This window comes from Capsella rubella, unplaced genomic scaffold (assembly GCF_000375325.1).
Source record: "Capsella rubella cultivar Monte Gargano unplaced genomic scaffold, Caprub1_0 scaffold_3, whole genome shotgun sequence".
NCBI lineage: Eukaryota > Viridiplantae > Streptophyta > Magnoliopsida > Brassicales > Brassicaceae > Capsella > Capsella rubella.
In genome coordinates, this window is record NW_006238921.1 from 14,107,638 (window position 1) to 14,134,234 (window position 26,597).

A 26,597-nucleotide genomic window follows, 5' to 3' on the forward strand; every position below is an offset into this window, starting at 1 on the left:
ATGAATTTACATGGAATTTAAAAGTGAAACCAATTTATATTGAATTAATTTACTCATAACTTGTATAGTATTCTACATTTCATCTCACTTCCAATATGTTATTCCAAACGTCTACGGTAATATATACTACTTGACGGTGTTGGATGCGTCGGTCTCACCGCCTCCGTGACTCCTCCTCACCGGAGCGATATAAAGACGGTCGCACATCACTTTCATCTAACTTAAGTTTTGTGGTAACGAGAGCATTGCATTGTAATGCACCTAGCTAGTGCTCAGGTGGTTTGGCCAATAGTGGGCCAAGAAATATTGAATAGAGATTTATGTGTTTTTTCTTGTCTAGATTTTTTTTTTCTTTCAAAATTTTCAAGTTTTGACTCATGTAATTTATCTTCTACTATATATCATTCATTCGGTTGAGGTTCTCTAGTTTCTAATTTATAATTCCCTAAATCCACCAACATATTATTTGGAAAGATTATACGATCATTAAAAGAAATTTGTTTAACATGAGTTCAGAATTACTCTATTATGAGCCTATATATGACTTACTCTATTACATTCCATAGGCCATAGCTCATCCATGATATCATAAAATGCATGATCTTCTGCAACTTTTTGTAATCTATTTAATTTAGTGTTTAGTGATTTAAGCCGTATACGTATCTATTTTTCCAAGCATAAGTTATATTATGCAAACCATGTGAAAATTTTATAAGAAAGTATAAAAGATATATTAAAACATAAGATTTCGAAATTGTAGGACAATTGGTGCGTTGCGTCAAAAAAGAATTTATAGTTTAATTGTTTATAAATGATAAAAACTAAGAAATTCATACCAAAAATTAATAATAAAGAAAGCAATGAAAATGAGGAATCACACATGGATTCCATTTTGTGACATTCCACTTTTGAAGGTTTCCACTAAAATTTTGGCTAACTTTGAATTCGTGTCTCTCACTCACGAGATGAAATCCCCATTTGATTCAAGTTTTCGTCTAAACTAATATACAAGCTAGCAATAATTATTGTTAATAATAGTAATTCCAATTAGTAGATATGATGATAGTAATAGTAATCCCTAAACACGTGACGAATCGAACTAGTTTTAGTCCCACCCTACTTTCAAACTAATACTAATTGCTTAGAAGTCTCAAAACCTTTTCTTTTGTAACCATTTTATATAGTAGTAAGAGTTTACCATATGGTAACCCTTAAAAAGAAGATTAGAATATGCATGTAGCTGTATGTTTTGAATATTTACCAACGATCTAATCTCTCAATAATACTTTTTTTTCGTATGCTACCCATAAAACTATTTTTTACAATATACATTATGTATTATTCGCTAGAATATTTGAGTTTCTTTTAATAATGAAAGGGAAAGTACAAAAAAAGTTAGACACATACAATTTTTAGCTTCTCCATCCGAACCAAATACGAAGCCCATCTTTTTCCAAAAACATTAGTCATTTTGCATATATTAAAAATTGATTTGCTTATTAAGAATGTGTGTATTTATGAGTTATGACGTTTGACGAAAATTAATTCTAATATTGTCGACTCAAATTTTAAGTTTAGGATCATCAATCTTTTTGTTATTTTTAAGAGTTAGACTAGTTTATAGAGGATAAATAGTTATCATAAAATAAAGGGACTGAATCTTGAACATAGGGACTGGCGTGAACATAAGTTCTTGAACATAGGAAACTGCCCTGGAAATTAGGAAGGATATATAGGAATTGAATAAAAAAAAAAAAAAAAATAGCTTACGAAACTGATTACATGGTAAAAATAAGTAAAAAATAAAAAACCCCATAAAACCAAGTTATAGTTACAAAAATAACAAATTTCTCCCAAAAACAAAAGTTATAAAGAGAACAAAAAAAAATTAAGAACACAATATATGTTAGGTTTAATAAAGGTTTAAAATACTCCTATTTAATTACTAGTAATTTATTCTTAAATCACTTAGGCATTTAGCCATTTACAGACCTAAAAATTGTGGTTTTTCTTTTTTGAAGTTTTTCGGGTAATTTTGAAATTTGGAACTATATAAAAAAGAAATTGGAACTCTTCGAAAGCAATTAAATAGAATTTACTATCCATATAAAGATATTTATTAAATATTTTTGACAGTTTCAAAATAAATAAAAAGAAAAGAAAACAAACCAATCATCTTTCAGCTAACATTCTTAGTTGTCTGCCTATATAAGCAACTACGACCATTTCCAGATCTCTTCACCTCAAATCTTCTTCTCTATATAACAACACTTCCTTCTCTCACTCCCTCTCCCAAGTCCCAACCTAAGCTTTATTGCAAAATCCTAATCTGTTCGAACCAAACCAGTCCAGTCCGGTCTTTCTTCTGATCAGCTAGCCTTCTCCCTCTTTGCTACTAGCTTTGTTCATCTTATCTCTTCTCCGGTAATTCTTGTTTCTCTTCTTGATTCACATAGATTTCTTGATAAAAGTGATCTAAAACAAAAACACTCTTCTTCTTCTCTTGCATTTGTTTTTTTTTCTTCTTTGCTTTAAAATCATAACGTTTTTTATAAAACAAATGAGAGAATTAGTGAAGATTTTGTTGGCAATCCATATCATAATTAGTTTCATCCTTTAAAAAAGAAAATGAAAAAAGCTGTTTCATGATAATGATATTGATATATCTCCAATCTTCTTATTGACATTTAAGCCAAACACTTCAAAAGTTTTTTTTTGCTTTCTTTCTTTTCTTTTTTCCTCCTCAAGATCAGTAGAAAAAAACTTATAAATTAATTTATATAATTTGTTGTTTTTTTTAATCAGAAAATGGCGTCACAAAACAAAGAAGAATTAGAGAAAAAGAAAGTGAAGAAGTTGCAAAAGAGTTACTTCGACGTTCTTGGAATCTGTTGTACATCGGAAGTTCCCATCATCGAAAACATTCTCAAGTCTCTTGACGGCGTTAAAGATTTCTCCGTCATCGTTCCGTCCAGAACCGTCATCGTTGTTCATGATAGCCTCCTCATCTCTCCCTCCCAAATTGGTAAAAAATCACACTATTAATTAAAAAGTTAAATTATTTAATCACTTCAATTATTCTTTTATAATTTTTATTTTACCCAGTCAAAAAATAGTTTTTAGATCATTTTCACACGAAAATCTCACTTAATTTGGTATTTAGTTTATATTTCTTGAAGTAGTGGTTTTGTTTCACGTCATAGTTTCACGTCATGGTTTCATACGCAAACTCCATTTTTTGGTCACTAATTAGTCAAATATGTGATCCAACAAGTCACTTCAATTTAAAAAGTTTATATATTCTACCACTAATCTTCTTTAAAAAATTGTTTTAATTCAGTTTTCTTAACAAAAGCACTTTATATTAATGTTTTTACTTTGATATTTGTGTTCTGTTCAAGTTGTTGTGTTTTTAACCTAGGAGGTCGCCTAGGTTGAAGCTAAGTCAATTTCAAAATTATTTGTTTTTTTTTTTCATTTTAATTTCCAACAACAAAATAGGATAAACCGTTACTAAATATTCAATTTATTCCATGAAACACGTTCTTTGCATAACCAAAAGATTGTGAATAAATGTTCGGTAAAACACGTTTTAAAAAAAATATAAACGCATTTTAACATAAGAAGGGCAATAATACAAACGATATAGATATGTTTTTTTTATATGTACTGATGTACATAATATAAATTTGGCATATGAAGTTTACCATATTGTTTTTGGAGTATATAACTCACCTAATTAAACATGCATCCGTAACGCATGATACGTGTGTAAGCAATATATTTAATTTGACATCATATTTAGATGAAAGATTTATTAATTTCTAAAAAACGTATACAGGAAAAAAAGTTGTTAGAAAAAGTCTGTCGAGATACTTACCAAATCTTTTGATACGAATATTAATTTAATAGGTAGTGTATCATACTCGTTACGTATCTATATATTTTATAATTTTCATTTGAATCAAATAAGGTTTTAGTTTAAAATTAGGATAATTCTTTGTCTTTTACCCTTATTTGAATCAAAAGTGGAGTAGTTAAATCTTATTCCAGTTTTGTTAATTAATGATTTAAAATTCAGAAAATTTTTTGTCTTTGCAGCTAAGGCACTAAACCAAGCTAGGTTAGAAGCAAACGTGAAAGTAACCGGAGAAGCAAACTTCAAGAACAAATGGCCAAGCCCTTTCGCGGTGGTTTCCGGCATACTTCTCCTTCTCTCCTTCTTAAAATTCGTGTACTCGCCTTTACGTTGGATCGCCGTCGCAGCAGTCGCCGCCGGTATTTATCCGATTCTGGCCAAAGCCTTTGCTTCCATTAGAAGGCTTAGGGTCGACATCAACATTTTGGTCATTATAACCGGTAATGCCACTTTTCCCTATTCTTTATCTTTTTTGTTGTCGTTATTACCACTTTTTGTAGTATTTCACTATCAGCACCTAACATTATACATCTCTATATTTATATTTACTCCGTGACTTAGAGCTAGGTGATGTGTTATATATATAATGATTTGTTTGTTTATGGTTATCCGTGATCGATGTAACAACCATATAGTATTAGTAATCTAAGAACTAAAACTTAGCAAATTGAAGTAAAAGTTAAAAACTATTACTATAATACAATTGTATATGTTAATATATGACTTCTTAAAAATTGTGATCCATCGAGTCTTTTTTAACTCTGTATTTAGCCCTTTTTATGGTACTTTAAAAAAGCTTCCATATAAACTGCTTTTCATGCGAACCCAACACTCCACGAAACCTTTTAATAAAGTTTCTTTTATGTTTTTTTTTCATAAAATAAATAGTTGATTCATATGGGAGATACCACAAGTCCAAAACATATAGAAATTAAATACGTGTAGCAATTTGTATAATCAATTTATGGTGTATAGTAATAGAGTTTCTTTGAGTTATATAGTTACTGAAAAATTTAAACCACTTTATATATTTGCTGTATGTAATGCAAAATTTGAGTTATAGAGTTTATGAAAAGATCAACATGTTGTTTTTGGATATTATGAGGATTTAGGAAAAGTGAACATGCATGTGAAAACACTTGTAAGTTGGTGTGGAAGATAAGCAAAATCAAAAGGTACACTCAAAATATGGGAAAAAGAAGAAGACGCCTTTCTCTTTTCTGTTTACAAAAATATTCAGTTTAGTTTATTTCATGATTTATAATATTATCTTTTATAGGAACAATAATATTTTTAAATCAAAAATTTTCTTTGAGGATAATTTTACTCGTATTTTCTTTGATGATTTAAGAATTTTAAGAATTATTTTATCTTAGAGAAACCAAAATCAAATACTAGAGAGAAAAAGTTAATTATTTTTTTTTGTTAAAGGAAAATAATATAGAAAAATATAATTTTTTTTTTGTCAACAAAATATTATATTTGTCTATATTACATTTTTATTTTCCGTCAATTTTTTTTTTCTTTCCTTATCCAACCTACAGAAATTTCAAACAAATTTTCTAAGAATTTTAGAAAGTCTCGAAAATAAAGTGATATCTTTTTATAATCATTTTTAGGTATATTGCAATTACGTGCCATAGAAGGAAGCACCTTTAGTAGGTTTTGATTGGCTTATCTTTTACAACTCAAAATGGAAAAAAGCATATATAAGACTTTAAACTCATTAAAAGAAATATAAAAACAAAAGTGCATAAAATAATTGAATGAAATGGATCGTCCAAACTCCAAACTCAAAAGTAGACTTAGCCTTGCGTCATTGGGTGATTATGGAACTATGGGGTTAATTTTATTTGTAATTTCACATGATTAACAAGAAAAACATTTATATTATGAATATATATTAATTATACTCGTGTAAATATTTTGTTTCGTTTGGAAAATGTTATAGTTACTTTAAGGGTTGATCTCTTTGATTTTATGAAAACAAATATTGTACTCTGAGAGGTAATGATTGATAATGATCCAATTTCATCAACACAGTGATTGCAACACTTGCAATGCAAGATTTCATGGAGGCAGCAGCAGTTGTGTTCTTATTCACCATAGCTGACTGGCTCGAAACAAGAGCTAGCTACAAGGTTCGTTTAACTAATATATATCATTGTGAAATTTCTTGCTATCTTTATAAATGATTTGAAGTTGGAATTGTAATGGTTTATTAAAGTTCTGATTTATGGCAAGTGTGAAACTCTCAGGCTAGCGCGGTAATGCAGTCTCTGATGAGCTTAGCACCACAAAAGGCAATAATAGCAGAGACTGGAGAAGAAGTTGAAGTAGATGAGGTTAAGGTTAGCACTGTGGTAGCAGTTAAAGCTGGTGAGACCATACCAATTGATGGAATTGTGGTGGATGGTAACTGCGAAGTAGACGAGAAGACTTTAACGGGAGAAGCGTTTCCTGTGCCTAAACAGAGAGATTCTACGGTTTGGGCTGGAACCATCAATCTAAATGGTATGTAGTCCCTTTAAGAATAGCTTCAAGCTTTGTATCTTTCAGTCTTTTGATCTCTCTCTCTCTCCATGTGCTTTTGCAGGTTATATAACTGTGAAAACAACTTCTTTAGCTGGTGATTGTGTTGTTGCGAAGATGGCTAAGTTAGTAGAAGAGGCTCAGAGCAGTAAAACCAAATCTCAGAGACTAATAGATAAATGTTCTCAGTACTATACTCCAGGTAAGCAAAAAACATAACCAGACTTGTTTCTTGGGTTTCTTTATGTTCTTGATTTGCATTGAGACCTGTGTTTCTTGTTTTGTTTTTTTCAGCAATCATCATAATATCAGCTTGCTTTGCGATTGTCCCTGTTATAATGAAGGTTCACAACCTCAACCATTGGTTTCACTTAGCACTAGTTGTGTTAGTTAGTGCTTGTCCCTGTGGGCTTATACTCTCTACACCAGTTGCTACTTTCTGTGCACTCACTAAAGCAGCTACTTCAGGGCTTCTGATCAAAAGTGCTGATTATCTTGACACTCTCTCAAAGATCAAGATTACTGCTTTCGACAAAACCGGGACTATTACAAGAGGAGAGTTCATTGTTATAGATTTCAAGACACTCTCTAAAGATATAACCCTACGCAGCTTGCTATACTGGTAAAAACAAACAAACTTGTGTTCTGACCAAAACCAGTTCGTTGAGATAACTTGTGACTGAGAATTTTTTTTGTTATACAATGTTTCAGGGTATCAAGTGTAGAAAGCAAATCAAGTCATCCAATGGCTGCAACAATCGTGGACCATGCGAAATCCGTTTCTGTTGAGCCTAGGCCTGATGAGGTTGAGGACTACCAGAACTTTCCAGGTGAAGGAATCTATGGGAAGATTGATGGGAACAATATTTACATCGGGAACAAAAGGATCGCTTCTCGAGCTGGTTGTTCAACAGGTACATTAGCTACACAAACTCAACGATATATGTTTTGTAAATTAAATAGGATGATCACTTAAATGTTCTTTCTTGACAGTTCCAGAGACTGAAGTTGATATCAAAGGTGGGAAGACTGTGGGATACATTTATGTAGAAGAAAGACTAGCTGGAGTTTTCAGTCTATCTGATGCTTGTAGATCTGGTGTATCTCAAGCAATGACAGAACTGAAATCTATGGGAATCAAAACCGCAATGCTAACGGGAGATAATCAAGCCTCGGCAATGCATGCTCAAGAACAGGTGAGATTTAAAACCACAGTTTGATTACTCTCTTAATCCAAGAGGTTATTTAAAACGTTGAAATTATTGGTATGAAACAGCTAGGGAATGTTTTGGATGTTGTACATGGAGAACTTCTTCCAGAAGATAAATCCAAAATCATACAAGAGTTTAAGAAAGAAGGACCAACCGCAATGGTGGGGGATGGTGTGAATGATGCACCTGCTTTAGCTACAGCTGATATTGGTATCTCTATGGGGATTTCTGGCTCTGCGCTTGCAACACAGACTGGTCATATTATTCTTATGTCCAATGATATCAGAAGGATACCACAAGCAATAAAGCTAGCGAGAAGAGCTCGGCGCAAAGTTGTTCAAAATGTGTTTCTTTCCATCACTTTCAAAGCAGGAATTCTGGCTTTGGCCTTTGCTGGTCATCCTTTGATTTGGGCAGCGGTACTTGTTGATGTAGGGACTTGTCTGCTTGTGATTTTCAATAGTATGTTGTTGTTGCGAGAGAAGAAAAAGATTGGGAACAAAAAGTGTTACAGGGCTACTACGTCTATGTTAAATGGTAGGAAGCTTGAAGGCGATGATGATGATGTTGTGGACTTAGAAGCAGGCTTGTTGACAAAGAGCGGTAATGGTCAATGCAACTCAGGATGTTGTGGTGACAAGAAAGCTCAAGAGAAGGTGATGATGAAACCAAGTCATAAAACCAGTTCTGACCATTTTCACTCTGGTTGTTGTGATGATAAGAAGCAAGACAATGTAAAGGTTATGAGAGATGGCTGTTGTGGTGAGGAAACTAGGAAACCAGAGGGAGATATGGCTTCACTGAGTTCATGCAAGAACTCGACTTCTCATGTAAAACATGACCTGAAAATGAAAGGTGGTTCAGGTTGTTGTGCTAACAAGAATGAGAAGAAGAAGGAAGTAGCAGCAAAAAGCTGTTGCGACAAACCCAAACAGGAAATGGAGAGTGCTGGAGACTGCAGATCTGGCCATTTCAAGAAGAAGAAGCAAGCTGAGGAAATTGTGCCGATGCAGTTTGTTGGTCAGGCGCTAAATGGTTTGGAAATAGAATTGCAGACGAAGGATGGCGAAACCTGCAAAACAAGCTGTTGTGACAATAAAGAGACGATTAAGGAAACAGGCTTGTTTCTTACTGAGGACACATCTTACCCGGAGCAGGGAGTGCTGATTAAAGATGAAGGAAACTGCAAGTCTGGTTGCTGCGATGGTGAAAATCAAACTGCTGAAGTTACAATTGTGGATCACAACTCACGATGCTGCGAGAACAAGGCGATAGTGAAACAAAGCTGCCGTGAGAAGGTAGCTCAGGACATGGAAACTGGTGGAAGTTGTGATCTCAAGCTGGTTTGCTGTGGTAAGACAGAAGACGAAGTGGGAGAAAAATCTGATATGGAGAGAAAGATTGAAGCAAACTGCAAGTCTGGATGCTGCAGTGATGAAAAACAAACCGAGGATATAACTCTGGCTTCTGAGGATGATACAGACATTCAGGAGTGCTCCTCGGTATGCTGTGTGGTCAAAGAAGAAGTGACACAAAGCTTCCATGAAAAGAAGCATGCTGTGTTGGTAAGGGATGAAGGTTTGGACAGGGAAACTGGTGTATGTTGTGAAGCCAAGTTGCTTTGTTGTGGTAGCATAGAAGGGGAAGTGGAGGAGAAATGTGATATGGAGGTAAAGAATGAAGGTCACTGCAAATCTGGTTGCTGCAGCGATGGAACACAAACCGAGGAAATCACTCTGGCTTCAGAGGAAGAAACAGAAAGCACTGATTGTTCCTCGGGATGTTGTGTTGACAAAGAAGAAGTGACTAGTATCTGTCATGAAAAGCCTGTCAGCTTGTTGGTTGCAGGCTTGGAAACTGAAGGTGGTGGTGATTGCAAATCAAATTGTTGCGGAACTGGTTTGACACAAGAAGGGTCTTCTAATTTGGCCAATGTGGAGAGTGCTCAATCTGGAGGCTGTGGAACAGTGAAAGTCTCCAGCCAAACTTGTTGCAGCGAGAGAGAGACAGAGAAAGTCTATAGCCAAACTTGTTGTAGCGAGAGAGAGACAGAGAAAGTCTCTAGTCAAATCTGTTGCACAAGTCCTACTGATCTGGTATTATCTGACTTGCAAGTGAAGAAGGTTGAGCGTTGCGAGAGCTCAAACAGAGCCATCAAGGTAGAGACCTGTTGCAAAGTGAAGACTGCGGAGGCTTGCCCATCGATATGTAGGGAAAGAGAGAAGCGTCACAGTGGTAAAAACTGTTGTAGGAGTTATGCAAAAGAGTTTTGCGGCCACCGCCACCATCATCATCATCACCACCACCACCATCACCATTTGAGTGTTTGACGGACACTAGGAATGAAAAGCTTAAACTCTTGACGCATCCATCTATTCATATAACATTTCGTCTTGCATTCCATTAATGGTGAAACAAAAAAAAAACAATATATATTTGTTCCAGCGAAGGCAGTAGTATAGATTAAGTAACTGTATAATTTTGTAAGACAATGCCAGTGGTACTTGCCAAATCCTAAATTTTCCTTCTATACTCTCATCTTGATAAGATGCAGATAATGTTGTAAAACAAGTTTGAACTTTGATCTTAAGAGTCTTAACAAACAAAACAAGAAGAAGCAGATGAAACAGATCTCACTGTCTTTCCTTTTGTTTTCCAAGTTGCCGGCCTAATGAATCTTTGGAAGTGAAGGAGAAAATGATGTTACAAGAATATGATTCTTCATTGATCGATGATAACATAAAAAACAAAGGATCTGAGTTTTATATTAAAGGAGATATAAATACTAAAAGATAGTGGATTATATACAAGTTGCTACAACAGTGACCTGTGTGGGTATATGATCTGCTTCCATCTATGAGCTCACTAACTTTAAAGAGAAGCTACCATTAACCAAAACTCATAGCTACAGCCTTTTGTAGTTCTGCTGACCCAAGCCACAATCAAAATCCAAAACCCTCTTGAGAGAGTCTTCAAACTGAGGGTAATTATCAACACGTTCCATAGTTATTGAAACACAAATGCAGCTTCAACGTATTCGCTATGAAGGCCTATGATCTAGACATGACTTCATGTCTACCTCCTCAAGATATCAGATCAAACGTAATTTGAGGATAACTAGCCTCTTCTCGCCAAAGCATATCCAAAAGTTTGCTTCCTCTGATTCCCGTGCTGCCAGGAATCCCTATACCTATCCCCAGACATATCAAAATCATCCAGTGATTGGTCCCTTTGAAATGCTCACTTTTTGCAAATGTAGATGTCTTCAACTTCTCATCATATTCTGGTGGTGCTGTCCCTGAAAAGATCCGATTCTTGGCCCACCTGATCTGAAACCTCTTGCACTAGTTTCCATGGGATTATAACTAGGTGCTTGAGGGATTGGAAAATTCTGCGGAAGAGAGTCCATTTCCTTAAAACAGTTCCTGGCTCTCGCGTCAGCGATCAATGCTCCCCAGTCCTCAGACTTCATTAGAGCAGAGGCATTTCCCATCACCTATTCAAGAAAATAGTTGTTAAAAATAACATAACATATTTATCAAACAACTGTTGTGCTTGGAGAAAGAGAGAGAGAGAGAGAGAGACCATACCCACAGAGCTCTTCTCGCACGGGTAAGAGCAACGTTCATCCGCCGGATATCTGAAACAAAGCCAACCCCGTGACCCGAAGCACGAACACACGACATGATTATGACATCACGTTCTTGACCCTGAAACGCATCTACTGTATTAATATAAATCTCTTTCAGTTCATCTTGTCCCAAAGCATTGCCAAACTCATGCTTCAGGCATTTCAGCTGCAGTTTGTACGGGGTTATAACCCCCACAGAGACTTTTCCCGCACTCAACGACTTTAAAGTTTTCTGAAGATGCATGTACACCCCAACACAGAACCGAGCTTCATCAACATTCTCATAAGATACAGATCCACCTCTATGGGACTCTCGGCCATGGCTAATATTGAAGAAAAGGTAAGGCCTTAGAACAGGATCTTTATGGTAAATCTCATCAGGAGCACTGGATATACTTTCACTGTCTTTGAGGCGTCCTTGGTAGAAGTACCTTGAAGGAAAGTCTCGAATCTGAGGATGCATTCTGTATTGAACATTTAACAACAAAGTCGGACAACCTGCTAGCTGAAACCTTTCAAAGAGACTTCTACTATATAAAAGAGTTCCAGCAGCCTTGCTAATCACTGTTGCAGGTAGCTGCTGAGGATCACCGACAAGTACACATCGCGCTGCACCAAGAGCAAGAGGAGGAAGAACTCCAACCTCACTAGCTTGGGCAGCTTCGTCAATGACAACCATATCAAAACCATGGGTAAGACGAGAAAACAATTTACGACCACTGCTTGATACAGTGGTAAAAACTATTTCAGCCTCGTTTGCAAAACTTGCCTCAAGACTCGCACGAGCTTCTTCAAGATTAAAATTTATACCAGCACGAAACTTTCCCTCCACAATAAGAAAGCGAGACATTTCAACAAGGACTTTATCTCTAGCTTCAACCACAGCAGCAAGGTGCTGCAACAAAGCATCTCTTTTTTGGTCTCTTGAAAAAAGGACTTCAGGGTCAACTCCCACAGATCCCTGAGAACGTGTGACGAAGGCTGCAGCATTAAGTTCCCTTTTAAGCCCAGCTATATCTTGAGAAATCTGAGTTTCTTGTAGTCTGAGGTTATGCATGTGTCGTAGAAGGTCGTCACGAGATATAGCTAATAGCTGATCACTTCTTCGCTCCACAGAAACTGCTTGGGCAGCTCGCGATTGAGAATCAACACCGACTCGAGCAACATCAGGGCGATATACCTTCATCTCCCCATCAATGAAACCACGGTCAAGGACACGTGAAAGAAGTTCATCAGTTGCAGCATTTGAAGGAGCACAAACAAGCATCCTTGGTTTAGCACAGAGTTTGGGCAGGGTGCGTAACAAATTCTGGTCCATGTTTTGTAGGACTTCATCAATAGAGCCTGACAAGATATTATCTGAACTGCACTCATTTGCTTGATTATAGGTCTCAGGTGCTAATTTCTTCAGTAACGAAGTGTAATAGTGTTGATACTGAACCAAATGGATGACATTCAACATCCCCCAAACAGTGTGTGTCTTGCCTGTTCCTGGAGGGCCCTGAACAAGAGTGAATGGCCATAGTTCTTGCTTCTTTCCCCCACTACTAGTACCAGCTGCAGTATGCATGCCCGCCCAGTGGATTGCAGCCAGCTGTGGAGCATTAAAGCTTCTATGTAAATGGTCAACAAAGCTAGTAGTGAAACAATCAGGCATTGCAGGGGTTTGCTCCTCGTAACTAGGAAACTGCTCCGGCCTAGGATTGAGAATGGCATTTTGCATCTAACAAATATTTAAAGTTTCACCAACATCAGCATATTTTAAAGCACCTATAGGAGATCTGTTTGAGAATATAACAAAAAACAACCTGTGGGTTAAGTCGAGAAAACGCATGAAGTGCAACATATTCCCTCTGTGTGGTTGCAAGTGAACCAAGCACTGTTAGATGCCAGATATCCTTAGGTTTAAGCTTCCGTAAAATATGACTATCATCAATCCTGCTGTTAAAATAAAAATTTCCATGGAAAAGAGATGAGAGACTGTAAATATTTTCTTTCACTCTCTGATAGTTAATGAAAAATAGAAGAGTAGAAACTCAGATATAGTATCAACAGAATAAACATACAACATATGTACCTACCTGCCAGCCCCACTAGAATCTCCAACATAGAAATGAAGAGTAGCTCCAAGAGGATCACGGATATCAACTGGTATATGTCTCCTAACTGTACCAGCTACACGTCCAGCATCCTCATGGTCTTCATTTTAGCATAAAGAACAAAAAATGATACAAAATGCACAGAAGCTAGCAATACAGAAACAATCAGACATCAACATATCCAAACATACCTGATTCAGACAGTGGAGTTGAAAGAACTGCGACATCTCCCTCCTTGAAAGCCCATTTACAGCCGTTTAACGAGACAAGTATTACATCATACCACCCTAAACACATAAACAAAGACTAGCAGTCAAGTAACTTAACAGATGCTTAGTGTTTTTCCAGACAGGCAGACATAAAAGGATATGAATAAGGTTGTCAATCCAAAGAGATACAAGAGAGCAGCCTCCACAACTCAAACATACTAGAGAACATAATAAACAAGCAAAATCAAGGGCAAACACTGTTGTTATAAGATAGTGAATCAGGGGAAAAATCATTTTTCTAGATAATCTGTGTGCTTACATAAAAACTTTCTGAAACAAGCAGAAGAAACAAAGTCCAATATGTCTAATAATGAAAAAGTGTCTCCCTGTGCATGCTTACACAAGTGAACATGATCTCAGGACAGTTACCTCTCTCTCTTCTTTCGATGGATTTAATTCGAACTTTCACATATGCATTTGCCTCAGCCAGTTCTTCCCATGTACTGTAAAGTTGTGCCCGGCATTCCTCAAAAAGTAAGGGTTCAAAGACTCTGACATACTCCTCCATAGATTCAAACCGCTCAGGTACACTTTGGAGTTCGGTAACCTCTAATAGACAAGAAAAGTTAAGCAACATGTTTAAATGGGCGAAAGAATACATAATGAGCTAAAAAGGAAGAAAAAATTAAGTTTGGAAGAAACCAGCAAACATCTCCACTATAAAGTTTGGAAAACATATAAATCAAAAAGCGAACTAGTATTCAATATTCACTTCTCACTAATATACCATTCAACTTTTAGATATAGCATCTTCTCAGCTGCGGAAATTTTTTTTCCCAATATAGTTTCGACCAAAGTGCCAGCCTGATAAATAATTTCCATCGACCATGAACCAGGTTTGCAAAGCTAGACTTTAAGTTTCATTTCCTTAATAGGAAGGCAACAATAACAATGGTGGAAATAGATAAGGATGTATCTGCCACAAAAAACTTCTATCAAATTCTATCTGCGATCTTTCTCACAAAAGAGAAGCACGAAATAAAACAAGAACAAGTCAGATCACCAAAGTCACTATAATTCTTAAATATACTTTACAGTACGATTAATTTGTTCCAGCTTCCATATCTTTTGGCTTATTTGATTTCTCCAGTAAATTTTTAAGAGCCATAGGGAAATGGCTTCAGAAGCAGAAAATTTTACTCACATAAAAGTTTCTACCATAAATCAAGATTCACTTACTTCTAAGGAAATAAGGCATATTCAAGAACACGTTCCATATGTAGCAATGTAATATTTAACATACCAGGATGACGCCAGAACTTTTCGTTGGTCACCTCACGTATAAGACGTTCCACTGATGTATCCTGATATTGGGTACTAGTTGTGGCTGGCTTCTTGAAAGATCTTTGGCTGTAAGAGACTTTTCTACTAGATGAATGACCGCTCATAGGCTGCCGTAAATTAGTCGGCTGCTTCCAAGAAGCCTGCCTTGACACAGATGTTCCCATCCCTTCAGTAGAAGGTCCTTCATCCCCGTTGAGCCTCCCAGGCTTACAAAGTAAACTCGAATCTGATTCACCATTACTTTCGAACTTCTGTTCAGCAGACTCTGGATGTATACCGCCCTTAGAAGGAATATTAATTGATTTTTGATCTCCGTGACTTTGAATATCTCCTCCAAGGTCAGGAGATGGATTGATTTCACGGGAGCCTGTAATAACAGGTTGTGCAAAACTCTGTCTCCTCGGAGTGGGTGTCTTAATAGTGCTTGCTTCCTTAACATCTTCCAGATTAAGAAACATGGTCTGCCTATTACGTTTCTTTCCCAACATTGCCTCTTTATGTTGATCCATCATTCTCTTCACAGTGGTATTAGCACACTTAATTGCATGACTTGCTTCAACTCCTTTAAACTCCCTCTGCTTCACCGTTAAACCTTGTTCTTGTAAATCATCTCTACCACCAGTTTCTATCATCCCCTGCTCTTGCGGCAATAAACCCTTGCTCTTTTCAGACTCCATCAAAATCCTCTTCTTCCCTGTCATAGTCTCCAGAAGTATTAGCGTTTGAAGATACAATAACAATCTCTGGTTGATCAAAATTTACATTATCAATTGATCATCTCCATCAGCTTCTATACTAACTTCATCAAGATCAAATAACAGTTTTTTCTCTCGTGAACCCATCTCTTATAAACGTACACGATGGCATAAGTAAAAGACCTGCTCTTAACACCAGTTTATGCAGAGAAAGGTTACAAAACCCAAATTAGAAAGTGAAGCATAGAGATCAAACAAAGGTGCAAAACATTGATTCAGTGACCAAAGTATATACGCAAACACGCTTTATTTATCAAGCGAAGATCAAGAGTCAGGAAACGAACCAGTAACAGAGTCGTCGGCGGCGGTGATGAGAATAGTTAGGGTTTTTAAAATCGTCCAATAGAATTGCCTTACGTTAGCAAAATACTAATCTCTCTCTCCTCCAGCAGAGAGATTGTTCTTATGTCGAGCACGAAAATACGGTTCAATGATACAAATATTTCAATTTGTTTTCCGGTAGATATCGCCGGCGACGGAGACCTGAGGTTTTAAACTTTGCTTCTCTCTGTTTTAGCTCTCGGGGTAGGGGAGAGGATCTGATGGTTTACAGACTACGAGACTTTTTGTGAGATTTGATATGGACCGTTGGATCAATAAATCAGAAGATAATCTGACGGTGTTAGAATACCTGAAAAATACCTGCTTATGTTATGAATCTCTCTGATTTAAACTTAAAAACGCTTTAGACGCTTATTTATAGGGGAGGAACAAGTCTGCGTTACTTTTTTATAATTAGTATTTTTAGATTCTTTTTGTCAATATTATTTTAGGTAAATCATGGGTTTTACCATAAAACATACTTTTTGTGGTTTTTTTTTTTTTTTACTTGCAACAATAGTAATGAGTTTTTCTTGTTTTTGTGTGTGTGTGTGGCTATATCGTATGTTTTTCCAATTGTATAGTCAGTATCATCATATTAGACCACACACTAGTCAAGACGTCAGAGACTTTAATTGTAGTGCGATTTGGGTAAGTTCGTTTTGCTTGAATGCAAACGCATTTATTCACAACACAACGTCCAAAAGACGGCATAATTGAGATTTTGACGAGGTCAAGAGAAGACTCAAAAGTAAGTATTTTTGTAACTTGTTTGACTTTTCTCCAATAAACAAACAAACCAACCACAAATATGCGACATATACTCTTCTCTTTGATCATCTAATTCGCCATTGACAAACCAAACCTCACGGAGTCTTTAAATCTTTGTCTGCCTTTTTAAAAAAAGCAGAGAGAAAGACTCTCTTCATAAATCATATGATCTCTCTCTCTCTCTTTTTCCTCTAAAAGCTTTTTCTTGATGGTTTCCTTCTTCTTGACCCTCTCTTCCCTCTTCTTCTTCCTCTGTTTCTTTGTCCATGGCTCTTCCGCCGTGGATACAATCTCCGGGGACTTTACTCTCTCCGGCGACCAAACGATTGTGTCATCCGGTGGAACTTTCGAAATGGGTTTCTTTAAACCAGGTGCTTCTTCAAACTTCTACATAGGTATGTGGTATAAGCAACTCTCTCAAACCATTCTCTGGGTAGCTAATCGAGACAAACCTGTCTCTGACAAGAACACATCTGTTCTCAAAATCTCTGACGGGAACTTGATCTTACTCGACGGTAATAACCAGACTCCGGTTTGGTCCACCGGTCTCAACTCCTCCACCTCTTCCTCTGTTTCTGCCCTCGAAGCGGTTTTGCGCGACGACGGCAATCTCGTTCTCAGAAGCGGCGGAAACGGCTCATCAGCCAACGTGTTGTGGGAGAGTTTCGATCATCCGGGTAACACGTGGCTCCCCGGAGTGAAGATCCGGTTGGACAAACGAACCGGGAAGAGTCAACGGCTCACCTCGTGGAAGAGTTCTGAAGATCCATCACCAGGTTTGTTCTCTCTCGAGCTAGACGAGTCCACAGCTTACAAAATCCTTTGGAACGGATCGAATGAGTACTGGTCAAGTGGTCCATGGAACCCTCAGACAAGGATCTTTGATTGGGTCCCTGAAATGAGACTCAATTACATCTACAACTTCAGCTTCTTCTCCAACTCCACAGAGTCATACTTCACTTACTCCATCTATAACCACATGAACGTGTCCCGTTTCGTCATGGACGTGTCTGGACAGATCAAACAGTTCTCTTGGTTAGAAGCAAATAAGCAATGGAACTTGTTCTGGTCTCAACCTCGGCAACAATGTCAGGTCTACAAATATTGTGGTTCCTTTGGGATTTGCAGCGAAAAGGCTGAGCCTTTTTGCCGATGCCCTCAAGGGTTTAGCACCAAGTCGCAGAAAGATTGGGACTTGAAGGATTACTCAGCAGGCTGCGTTAGAAATACTGAGTTACAATGCTCTCGTGGAGACGTCAACCAGTTTTTTCCCCTTTCAAACATGAAACTAGCTAATAATTCAGAGGTATTGACGCAAACAAGTCTTAGTATTTGTGCCTCTACATGCCAACGGGATTGTTCTTGTAAGGCTTATGCACATAATGAAGGCTCGAACCAATGCTTGATTTGGGCTAAAGATGTCTTGAATCTTGAGCAACTCGAAGAAGATAACAGTGAAGGGAATACGTTGTATCTTAGACTAGCTCCTTCTGATATTCCAAATGGTTCTTCCGGTAAGAGTAACAAAGCAATGATATTTGGCGCGGTTATTGGCTCGTTAGGAGTAATAGTCCTTGTTCTGTTGGTGGTAATCTTAATCTTAAGGTACCGGAGGAGGAAGAGAATGAGAGGAGAGAAGGGTGATGGTACATTGGCTGCATTTAGCTATAGAGAACTACAGAATGCTACAAAGAGCTTCTCAGACAAGTTAGGAGGAGGAGGTTTTGGTTCGGTGTTCAAAGGTGCTTTACCGGATTCTAGTGACATAGCGGTGAAGAGGCTTGAGGGTATTAGCCAAGGGGAGAAGCAGTTTAGGACGGAGGTAGTGACAATAGGAACGATCCAACACGTAAATCTAGTGAGGCTTCGCGGGTTTTGCTCCGAAGGAAACAAGAAACTGCTGGTATATGATTACATGCCTAACGGTTCTTTGGATTCTCATCTCTTCTTTAATCAAGCTGAAGAAAAGATTGTCCTCGGGTGGAAACTGCGGTTCCAAATCGCGTTAGGGACAGCGAGAGGATTAGCTTATCTACACGATGAATGCAGAGACTGTATCATTCACTGCGATATAAAACCCGAAAACATTTTGTTAGACTCACAGTTCTGTCCCAAAGTAGCTGATTTCGGTTTGGCCAAGCTCGTGGGTCGAGATTTTAGCAGGGTTTTGACGACAATGAGAGGCACAAGAGGCTATCTTGCACCCGAATGGATCTCGGGAGTTGCGATAACAGCGAAAGCCGATGTTTACAGCTACGGGATGATGCTATTCGAGATTGTTTCCGGGAGAAGAAACACTGAGCAATCAGAGGACGAGAAAGTGAGATTCTTCCCGAGTTGGGCCGCGACCATACTCACCAAAGATGGAGACATCCGCTCGCTTCTTGACCCTAGACTAGAGGGTGATGCCGTGGTGGATATAGAGGAGCTCACGAGAGCTTGTAGAGTGGCGTGTTGGTGTATACAAGACGAAGAGAGTCATAGACCAGCGATGAGCCAAGTTGTTCAGATTCTTGAAGGTGTCTTGGAAGTGAATGTACCGCCTTTCCCTAGATCAATTCAAGCTTTAGTGGATACAGATGAAGCTATGGTCTTCTTTACCGAGTCGTCATCTTCATCAAGCCATAACTCTTCACAGAAACACAGCCATTCTTCTTCTTCTTCCAAGAAAACAACCAACAATAACTCTTCCGCCTAGTAATGTGATCTCATATGTTTTATTAATGTGTAATTTAATATAGTGATATTAATGGTAACATAGCATACTGAATTTTCTTCTATTGTAATAATTATTTATTTGTTACAAGTATATATTACAAAAAAAAAATGTTACTAATTTGTGTAAAGTTTGATAGTCTAACTTTGAAATAGAATAAAGAAAAAGACTATGGATTAATTTTCTATGGGAAAATGACTATGAACAGTTTGGATAGAAGAAGTTTGTGACCTGTGAAATGACATTAGTCTAGTGGCAAATGATACTAATTAGTGACCAAATTAGTGAGATTAACATGTTAGTTTGGATGTTAGCAGGGTTTTAAAACTAATTTAGATACAAGAAATTTTGATTAACAGGGTTTTACAAGAATGATAGTAAATAGAAAGGTTTTGTCAATTTTTTAATTTAAAGATCTCCTTACTTTAGATAGAAGAAGTTTGTGACCAAATTACCTTTCAAACTTCAAAGTGACAATTTTTTTGATTAATTAGTGAGATTGATATGTTTACAAATTGATTTGATTTGTAAAAATGACTTAAATTACCCCTTCTAATTTCAATAAATGTTCTTCTTTTTCAATTATTAATAGGTAATTTGGCCATAATTTTGCAATGTTAAAATGTGTACTAGTCTTTTAAATATATAAGAGGATAATTATTAGGTTGGAAAGATGACAACAATTATCAGAAACAATTGATGGTAAGCTCCCATTGATCTTTCGTTTTAAGTGCTCGTAGCTTAGCCACAGCTGTTTCTATCTCCAACTTGTTTCTTTCAGGAAACCCCGTCGTCTTGATCATCATCCTTCTTTTCACAGTCTTTTGCCTTACCAAACACGATACAAACGCAAACTCTTCCTCTGATGAACCGCTGAAGTTATACATCCACAAAGTATCCACGCGAAATTCAGCATTGGGGAACGGCTCTTTGTATTTTGGTGAAGCCTCCTCTTCCCTATGAGCATTGTTTTTCTCCACATATATATACCGTGCCAACAACTTATATCTCAATTCCCTTATATATCTATGTTTAGTTTTTATATATTAAAAAAGAAAAGAAAAGATTGAGACTCATGAGAAGCATGAATGTAAACATACCTTGAATATGATCTCAAGCTCCAACCTAATTGGATGAGTCCATGCAAGTAGGACTTGTCTTAACCTCGAAACTTCTCTTGCATTCATTAAATCTACACTCACTGACATGTATGCAGGAAATGATTTTCTCAACAACGCACCACCTGATTTTATCACATATTCTTCATGCCCAATGCAGTTTTCCTCCTTAATCATATACATATATCAGACACTTTCAATTCTCTATTATTTCTAAAATACATTTATTGGTAACAATATTAGATGTACCTTTGATATGTTGTAGCTGACGTGAGGCAAGCTTATCCTTGCCAAGAATCTACTAAACTGGAGTCCAGGAGACGTGAGGTCAAAGTTATATCTCTCACATGGGAGAACTTCATCGATAGCGAGAATATGCAAACTAGGAGATGTCACTTTAATACCTTCCATCTCACCGTAAGCTGACACTTTCAAGAGCTTTAATCTCTTGTTGTCAATCTTCAAAGGACCACCCTTTTTGAAGCAACCGACGCCTAGTACAAGCACCTCCAGGGAAGGGCAAGATGCGAGGATTCTGTTGAAGATTCCAGCCTCTGAGGCGAATGTAACCCAGAGTTTGAGCGTCTTGAGATTTTGGCAGTCATTGAAGGAATGTGAGGTTCTCAATGTATATGAAAACAGTGAGAGTGATGTGAGGCTTGCAAATGAGAATGAGTTTTGGGGAAAGTCGCGGCAACTATTTTGCCACTTCTCTTCTCCAACATGGCGTCTAAGTGTGAGATGTTTGGTCTGTCTCACACCAGTGAGCGAATCAATCCAAGTATTCAGCATCCCGTTTGTGTAACTGTCGATTACGCAGCTCTCTAGATGTCCACGGTGATTGTTTATAATCTTGTAATAAAAATAATTTAAGACATATGGATAAGAATATCATAACAAGAGATCAGAAGAAGAAGAAGAGAAGTGAGAGAATCAGAGAAGGGAACCTTCGTCATCAGTGGAGCAACCCGTTTAGTAACGTCGAGGGTATTGTTAGAACTGGTAACCTTCTTTCGCATGTCTAAAGCTATATGAGACATGTGCTTCCAGACATGTTCCCATCGTTTGGACACAACGCTCGTCCTTACCGCTTCTTCTGTGGACAGTCTCGACAAGATCACGAGCAATAAATCATTGGGGAGTGTGCTTATCCAATCAACATTTTCGATAGGAACAAATGATGATGATGATGATGATGATGATGATTTCTCCATATGTTATTGGTATATATCCCAGAATAGGTGGCCTGGCCTGTAACACAGAGCTCACACCATATTCAATAACAAAACAAACAAACAGGAGTCCAAGCTATCAAAAAATACAAGTTCTAGCTTAAACTAACTAAATAAATTCTAGGAAATAGTTGATTAGGGATAGTTTAAGAAATAGGTTGTGCAGGATATTCTGATTAAGCAGTGATGGCGTAATCACGTTGACAATATAATAGTATATTTAAGCTCTTGAAAAAAACAAAAAAAAATCAGATCGTGGATAGTAAAAATGTGAGAGATTACCTAAAGAAAAGAATTTTGGAGAAGAAACTATCATAAATCAAGTTCAGAAATTTTAGGAAACCCTAGAACTTACGTGCGAGAGGATACTTTTGACGCTGAGAAGGAGACAGAGAGGGACTTGGGATTCAGATTACCTTAAGGGGGTGTTATTGGTTAGTGATTTATAGAGAGTTTTAAAGACTTCAAATGTTATGCAAAATCAGTTGTTATTCAATCAAGATTTTATTAAACTTTTTTAAAGTTTGGTGTTATTGGTTACTGATTTTTAAAAACTCATTTAAAATCTTTACAAATATGAGGTTATTGTATTCAGATTTATATAAAGTCTTTCGAAGTTTTGAGTTATTCAATTAAAACATAAGAATCTTTGATTGTTAATGAATTAAATTATTATGTTATTGGTTTAGGATTTTAAACACTTTTCTTTACAAATTAAAGTCATGGAAAATATTATCAAAATAGAGAGATTGTTGGAAAGACTTTACAAGATTATAGAAATCAAGTCAACAAGATTACTAAAAAAACTCTCTAACAATCTTTTAGATGATTTCATTTACATACAATCTATGTTTTTTAAAGTCATCAAAATTCTTTATAAGTCACAAACCAATACCACCTCCTAAAACTTTCACTACTTCACCCCCTAAAACTTTCACTACTTCACCCCCAAAAAGGATAAAAAGAAGCAAAAAAAAAAAAAAAAAAAACAGTTGTCGCTAATATAAGTAAAAACCTCCGTAAAGTAATAATGTTGGAGTTTTTAGTTTTTAAAAAAAATATATAATGACATTAAATTATTTATAAATTAAAGTTACTATTTTATACTATAAATTAATTTTTAGAGATATCCTTTTAATTGTTAATTTTTTTCAAAAATAAAATTTAAGAAAATTTTACAATAATAAAGTCTTTAGACATTATTAGTTCTGGAATTGAAAATTTAACATTTATTAGAGAGAAAAAATGAAATCAACAATTACAAAATCTTATTATATAAACCTTAGTTTTCAAAGTCAGCCATTAACAATATCGTGACACGTGTTAACTGAATTGATAAGATGTTAACACGTGTCAGATAATTATTAGTAAGAAATTATTTTAAATTAGTTTCAAAATAGAAAGAAGAAAATAAAAATTCCGGAAATTTAACAATTACTTAGTAGTAATCATTAAGAAAAAAAGATAGTAATTGAAAAATAAATTTATTAATAAAAATTATAAAAATGAGGTCTAAGAAATAAAAAAAAATTAACAAATAAAGAAAAAAATACCATAAGTTAGTCAACTAAAAGTTAATTTTAGAAAATTTTCGCATTATCGTGAATATATGTAATCTTTAAATATTTTTATTTAGTAAGCTAATCTAAATAAGTTTATTAACATGATCCGGGCATGTGTCAATTGTATCGAGATATTGACATGTGTAAATTCAATATATATTAAAATATTTAAAAATCTTATTATATAAAGTATGGTTTTCAAAGTTAGTCATTAACAAGATCATGACAAGTATTAAGTTGTAAATTTAAGATTTTGACAAGTGTTCAAGTTAATTGTTAAAACAAAATTATTTTAATCTTATTATATTAAGTATAATAAGATTTACATAAAATAAAATCCTATTCCAAAAACAGAAAAGGTATATTTACCTAACGCAGTAAGGAATTTGAAATTTATTATTATAAATATGTATTTAAGACTAGCGATATAGTCAGAAAAAAAAAACTTAATTTGGCTATTAAAAAATGAACACCATAAAGACAAATCCAAACACTAAGAAACCGGAAAACCTTCATAGCAAAAGAAAACGAAGTATTTTGAATGATGATCAAATTGCTATGATGGGGAACACACTTACAGATGAATCTCATATACGGTAGGATTTAACTATACTTTATTCATGGATAGACCAACTAAATCAATATTTAAGTAAAATACTCATATAAAGCTTCATATATATCTCCGTATTTATTTTTAAAAATTCATTATCTAACATAGTTTTACAAAATATAGGATCCTCAAGTTACAACGACGCAACTTAGAACATTCACAGGCTTGGAGATAATCGACGAAAAAGGTAGATATCACATACACACACATATAAAACATATATATATATATGTATTATATGTAATGTTTGGTGACTACAATATATTTATTCCCTTTAACGTATTAATGGTTTTTCATTACGTGTTTAGAAAAGTTCGGACGAATCCAACCCTGGAACTCAACAAAAAAAAAAAGGTTCTCGACTCAAAAGCTAAATAATGATAAACGGAAGAAACCAAGAATTGGAGACTGATCTTGTTTTTTAAAAAAAAAAACATACGTTCAAAGACATGGATTATGGATTTTTAATAATATTTAATGTTGGTTTTAAGTCACCTTAGAGATTATAATTAAATTATTACAAATAGACATTAATGATAAATTGTTAGGATTTCATTATGATTTAGTTAAAAATTATTTGAATAACAGAATATTCAATAAATAACGTCAGAATTAAAATGGCTAATTTGTCAACTAACCAAAAAAAAGAGTGAAATATATAGCATATTAACTGAGAAATAAGAAAATAGGATTTAGGGGAATGAAAAATTACTATATTGGTGTTATGATGTTTTGGTGATAATGGTGGGTGGTGGGTAGATGTGGCTGATGGCCGAGGTTGTGGAGACCGGTGGCCGGAGGCGGTGTCGACAGAGATGGTGGCAGAGCCGTCCAAGAGGCCAAGCAAGGCAAGCTGGTGCTTGCGGCCTTTAAATAATATAGATAAAATCGGCCTTAAATTTTGTAAATGCTCTTGTAGTATACTGGTTATGACTGCTGTATAAGTGTGAGAGGTGAGGAGTTCGAATCTGTCTAGCTCCACCTTCCTCTTAAAAACATTTTTCCTTCCTTTTTCAATAGGCCTAAATTTTTTTTTGCTTTCAGCCTTTAAATCTTCAGGGACGGCTCTGGATGGTGGTGGCAGTTGTGGCACCAGAATTGACACTTTGCAACTAGTTGGGCTTTGTACGGCACAGGCGCAGTAAGAATGAATCACGACTAAACCAAAAGGCCCGTCTATGGTCGAGCTGGGAGCTGGGGGAAGAGCAGTTAAGGCGAGATCGTAACAGACGAACTAATGAGTCAACGGAGCTGTAATGAAGATCGCGGGATATCCAGAACGGAGATCACGCCCAGTTTGATTATCTTAGGACCTGTATATATAGGGAATAAGGGATCATTTGTAAGGGGGTCGAAAGAAAAGGAAAGGAATAGACAATCAATAAAAACTAAAGTTCTCACTCTTACATTCGTATTTTGAAAACCAATTTCAGTTCGAGTTCGGGCAAGATTACTCAGTTTCCAACTTAGTAAGTTCTAGAACCACAGGTGGAATCAGCTCCCACATCAGTGGCCGGAGACGGTGGTATCACTGATGGTGGTGGTAGTGGCAGTGGCTGGAGACAGCGACGGTGGCGGTGGTGGCAGTGGCTGTTGGTAGCCGGAGGTTGTGGCTGCTGGTGACCGGAGGCGTGGTGGTCGGTAGCCGGAGGTTATAACTGCTGGTGGCCCAAGACGGCGGTGGTCGACGGCCGGTGGCTGGAGGTGTTGATGGTAAGAATGTGATGATAAATAAGAACACTAAATCCTGAAGATGATAAATTGTCAACCCAAACTCTTAATCATGCAATAGGGTTAAACATGTCAATAACACATGTTTTACAATGAATATAACATCTTAGTGGTTAGAGTAGTCACTCACTTAATTATAGTTTTTTGGAATGTTAATTCTGCTAAAATCTCAATTAAAAACAATTATACATAAACAATGCAAAAATCACTAAAAACATAAAAAAATGAAGATTCATAATAAAAAAAAGTGAAATGGACAACAATACATAAATTAGAAAATAACCAAACCCCGTGCATTGCACGGGTCCATATCTAGTTATATATAAATTCACTTATACAAGCGGGTTTCAGAAGTTATGAATAAAATTTACTAAACAAAAAATATATATGAGAATTATGTTGTAAGTAGAAATTACAATTTGAAAGTAAATGGTAATATTTTTAGTTAAATAAAAAGTTATTTATATATATTCGATTTTGTCTTATAATATACAACAATTTATATTTTCTATATATTAAATTTATTATAACCTTAATATAACAATCTAATAAAGTCAAATTATCACTCACCAGTCACCACTACTTTTACCAAATATCTATACTAGTATTTTTAAGTAAATTTTAGAAATAAAGCATCATTTTCAAAAAAAATATAATGTATATTGTATGTTATGCTATATTCATATCCAAACAACTTTGCAATTAATTTTCTCTACTATCCATATAACCAAATACAATTAAAATATATTAACATTAATTATAAAATTTAAAAATATCCATATAATGTTTTCACAATTAATAATATAGACATTTAGAAGATTTTTTCACTATTAAAA

The 26,597-nt window shown here is 35.8% G+C and overlaps 5 protein-coding genes across 6 annotated transcripts; 2 read left to right on the plus strand and 3 right to left on the minus strand.

Moving 5' to 3' along the window:
• Positions 1-53: 53 nt before the first annotated feature.
• LOC111831560 lies at positions 54-216 on the minus strand. The gene is made up of 2 exons (XM_023786189.1): positions 131-216; positions 54-72 (listed from the first exon to the last, which is right to left on the minus strand). The coding sequence occupies exons 1-2, from the start codon at positions 214-216 to the stop codon at positions 54-56; spliced, it is 105 nt and encodes a 34-aa protein (XP_023641957.1).
• A 2,000-nt stretch (positions 217-2,216) lies between these two features.
• Positions 2,217-10,192, plus strand: LOC17892831 (putative cadmium/zinc-transporting ATPase HMA4). Its single transcript, XM_006296775.2, has 10 exons — positions 2,217-2,424; positions 2,806-3,025; positions 4,102-4,359; positions 5,963-6,060; positions 6,178-6,433; positions 6,516-6,653; positions 6,746-7,073; positions 7,163-7,365; positions 7,445-7,647; positions 7,728-10,192. The coding sequence occupies exons 2-10, from the start codon at positions 2,809-2,811 to the stop codon at positions 9,990-9,992; spliced, it is 3,966 nt and encodes a 1,321-aa protein (XP_006296837.1). The 5' UTR covers positions 2,217-2,424; positions 2,806-2,808; the 3' UTR covers positions 9,993-10,192.
• Positions 10,193-10,365: 173 nt separating this feature from the next.
• On the minus strand, positions 10,366-16,265 carry LOC17892529 (uncharacterized ATP-dependent helicase C29A10.10c). The gene is given in 11 exon segments (XM_023786218.1): positions 10,366-10,898; positions 10,901-10,966; positions 10,969-11,158; positions 11,253-13,016; positions 13,102-13,234; positions 13,375-13,492; positions 13,584-13,679; positions 14,031-14,210; positions 14,905-15,639; positions 15,708-15,823; positions 15,985-16,265. Coding segments are annotated over 9 exon segments (3,384 nt in total). The 5' UTR covers positions 15,623-15,639; positions 15,708-15,823; positions 15,985-16,265; the 3' UTR covers positions 10,366-10,779.
• A 617-nt stretch (positions 16,266-16,882) lies between these two features.
• LOC17893800 (G-type lectin S-receptor-like serine/threonine-protein kinase At2g19130) lies at positions 16,883-19,596 on the plus strand. Its single transcript, XM_006296927.2, has one exon. The coding sequence runs from the start codon at positions 17,001-17,003 to the stop codon at positions 19,488-19,490; it is 2,490 nt and encodes an 829-aa protein (XP_006296989.1). The 5' UTR covers positions 16,883-17,000; the 3' UTR covers positions 19,491-19,596.
• A 468-nt stretch (positions 19,597-20,064) lies between these two features.
• On the minus strand, positions 20,065-22,315 carry LOC17890969 (F-box protein At1g80960). 2 transcript variants are annotated; one of them, XM_023786456.1, is made up of 5 exons: positions 22,214-22,315; positions 21,574-21,877; positions 20,876-21,478; positions 20,609-20,794; positions 20,065-20,482 (listed from the first exon to the last, which is right to left on the minus strand). In XM_023786456.1, the coding sequence occupies exons 2-5, from the start codon at positions 21,838-21,840 to the stop codon at positions 20,195-20,197; spliced, it is 1,344 nt and encodes a 447-aa protein (XP_023642224.1). In that variant the 5' UTR covers positions 21,841-21,877; positions 22,214-22,315; the 3' UTR covers positions 20,065-20,194. The 2 variants fall into 2 exon arrangements, with proteins under 2 accessions (XP_023642224.1, XP_023642223.1); XM_023786455.1 differs by having other exon boundaries at positions 20,065-20,509.
• Positions 22,316-26,597: the final 4,282 nt, after the last annotated feature.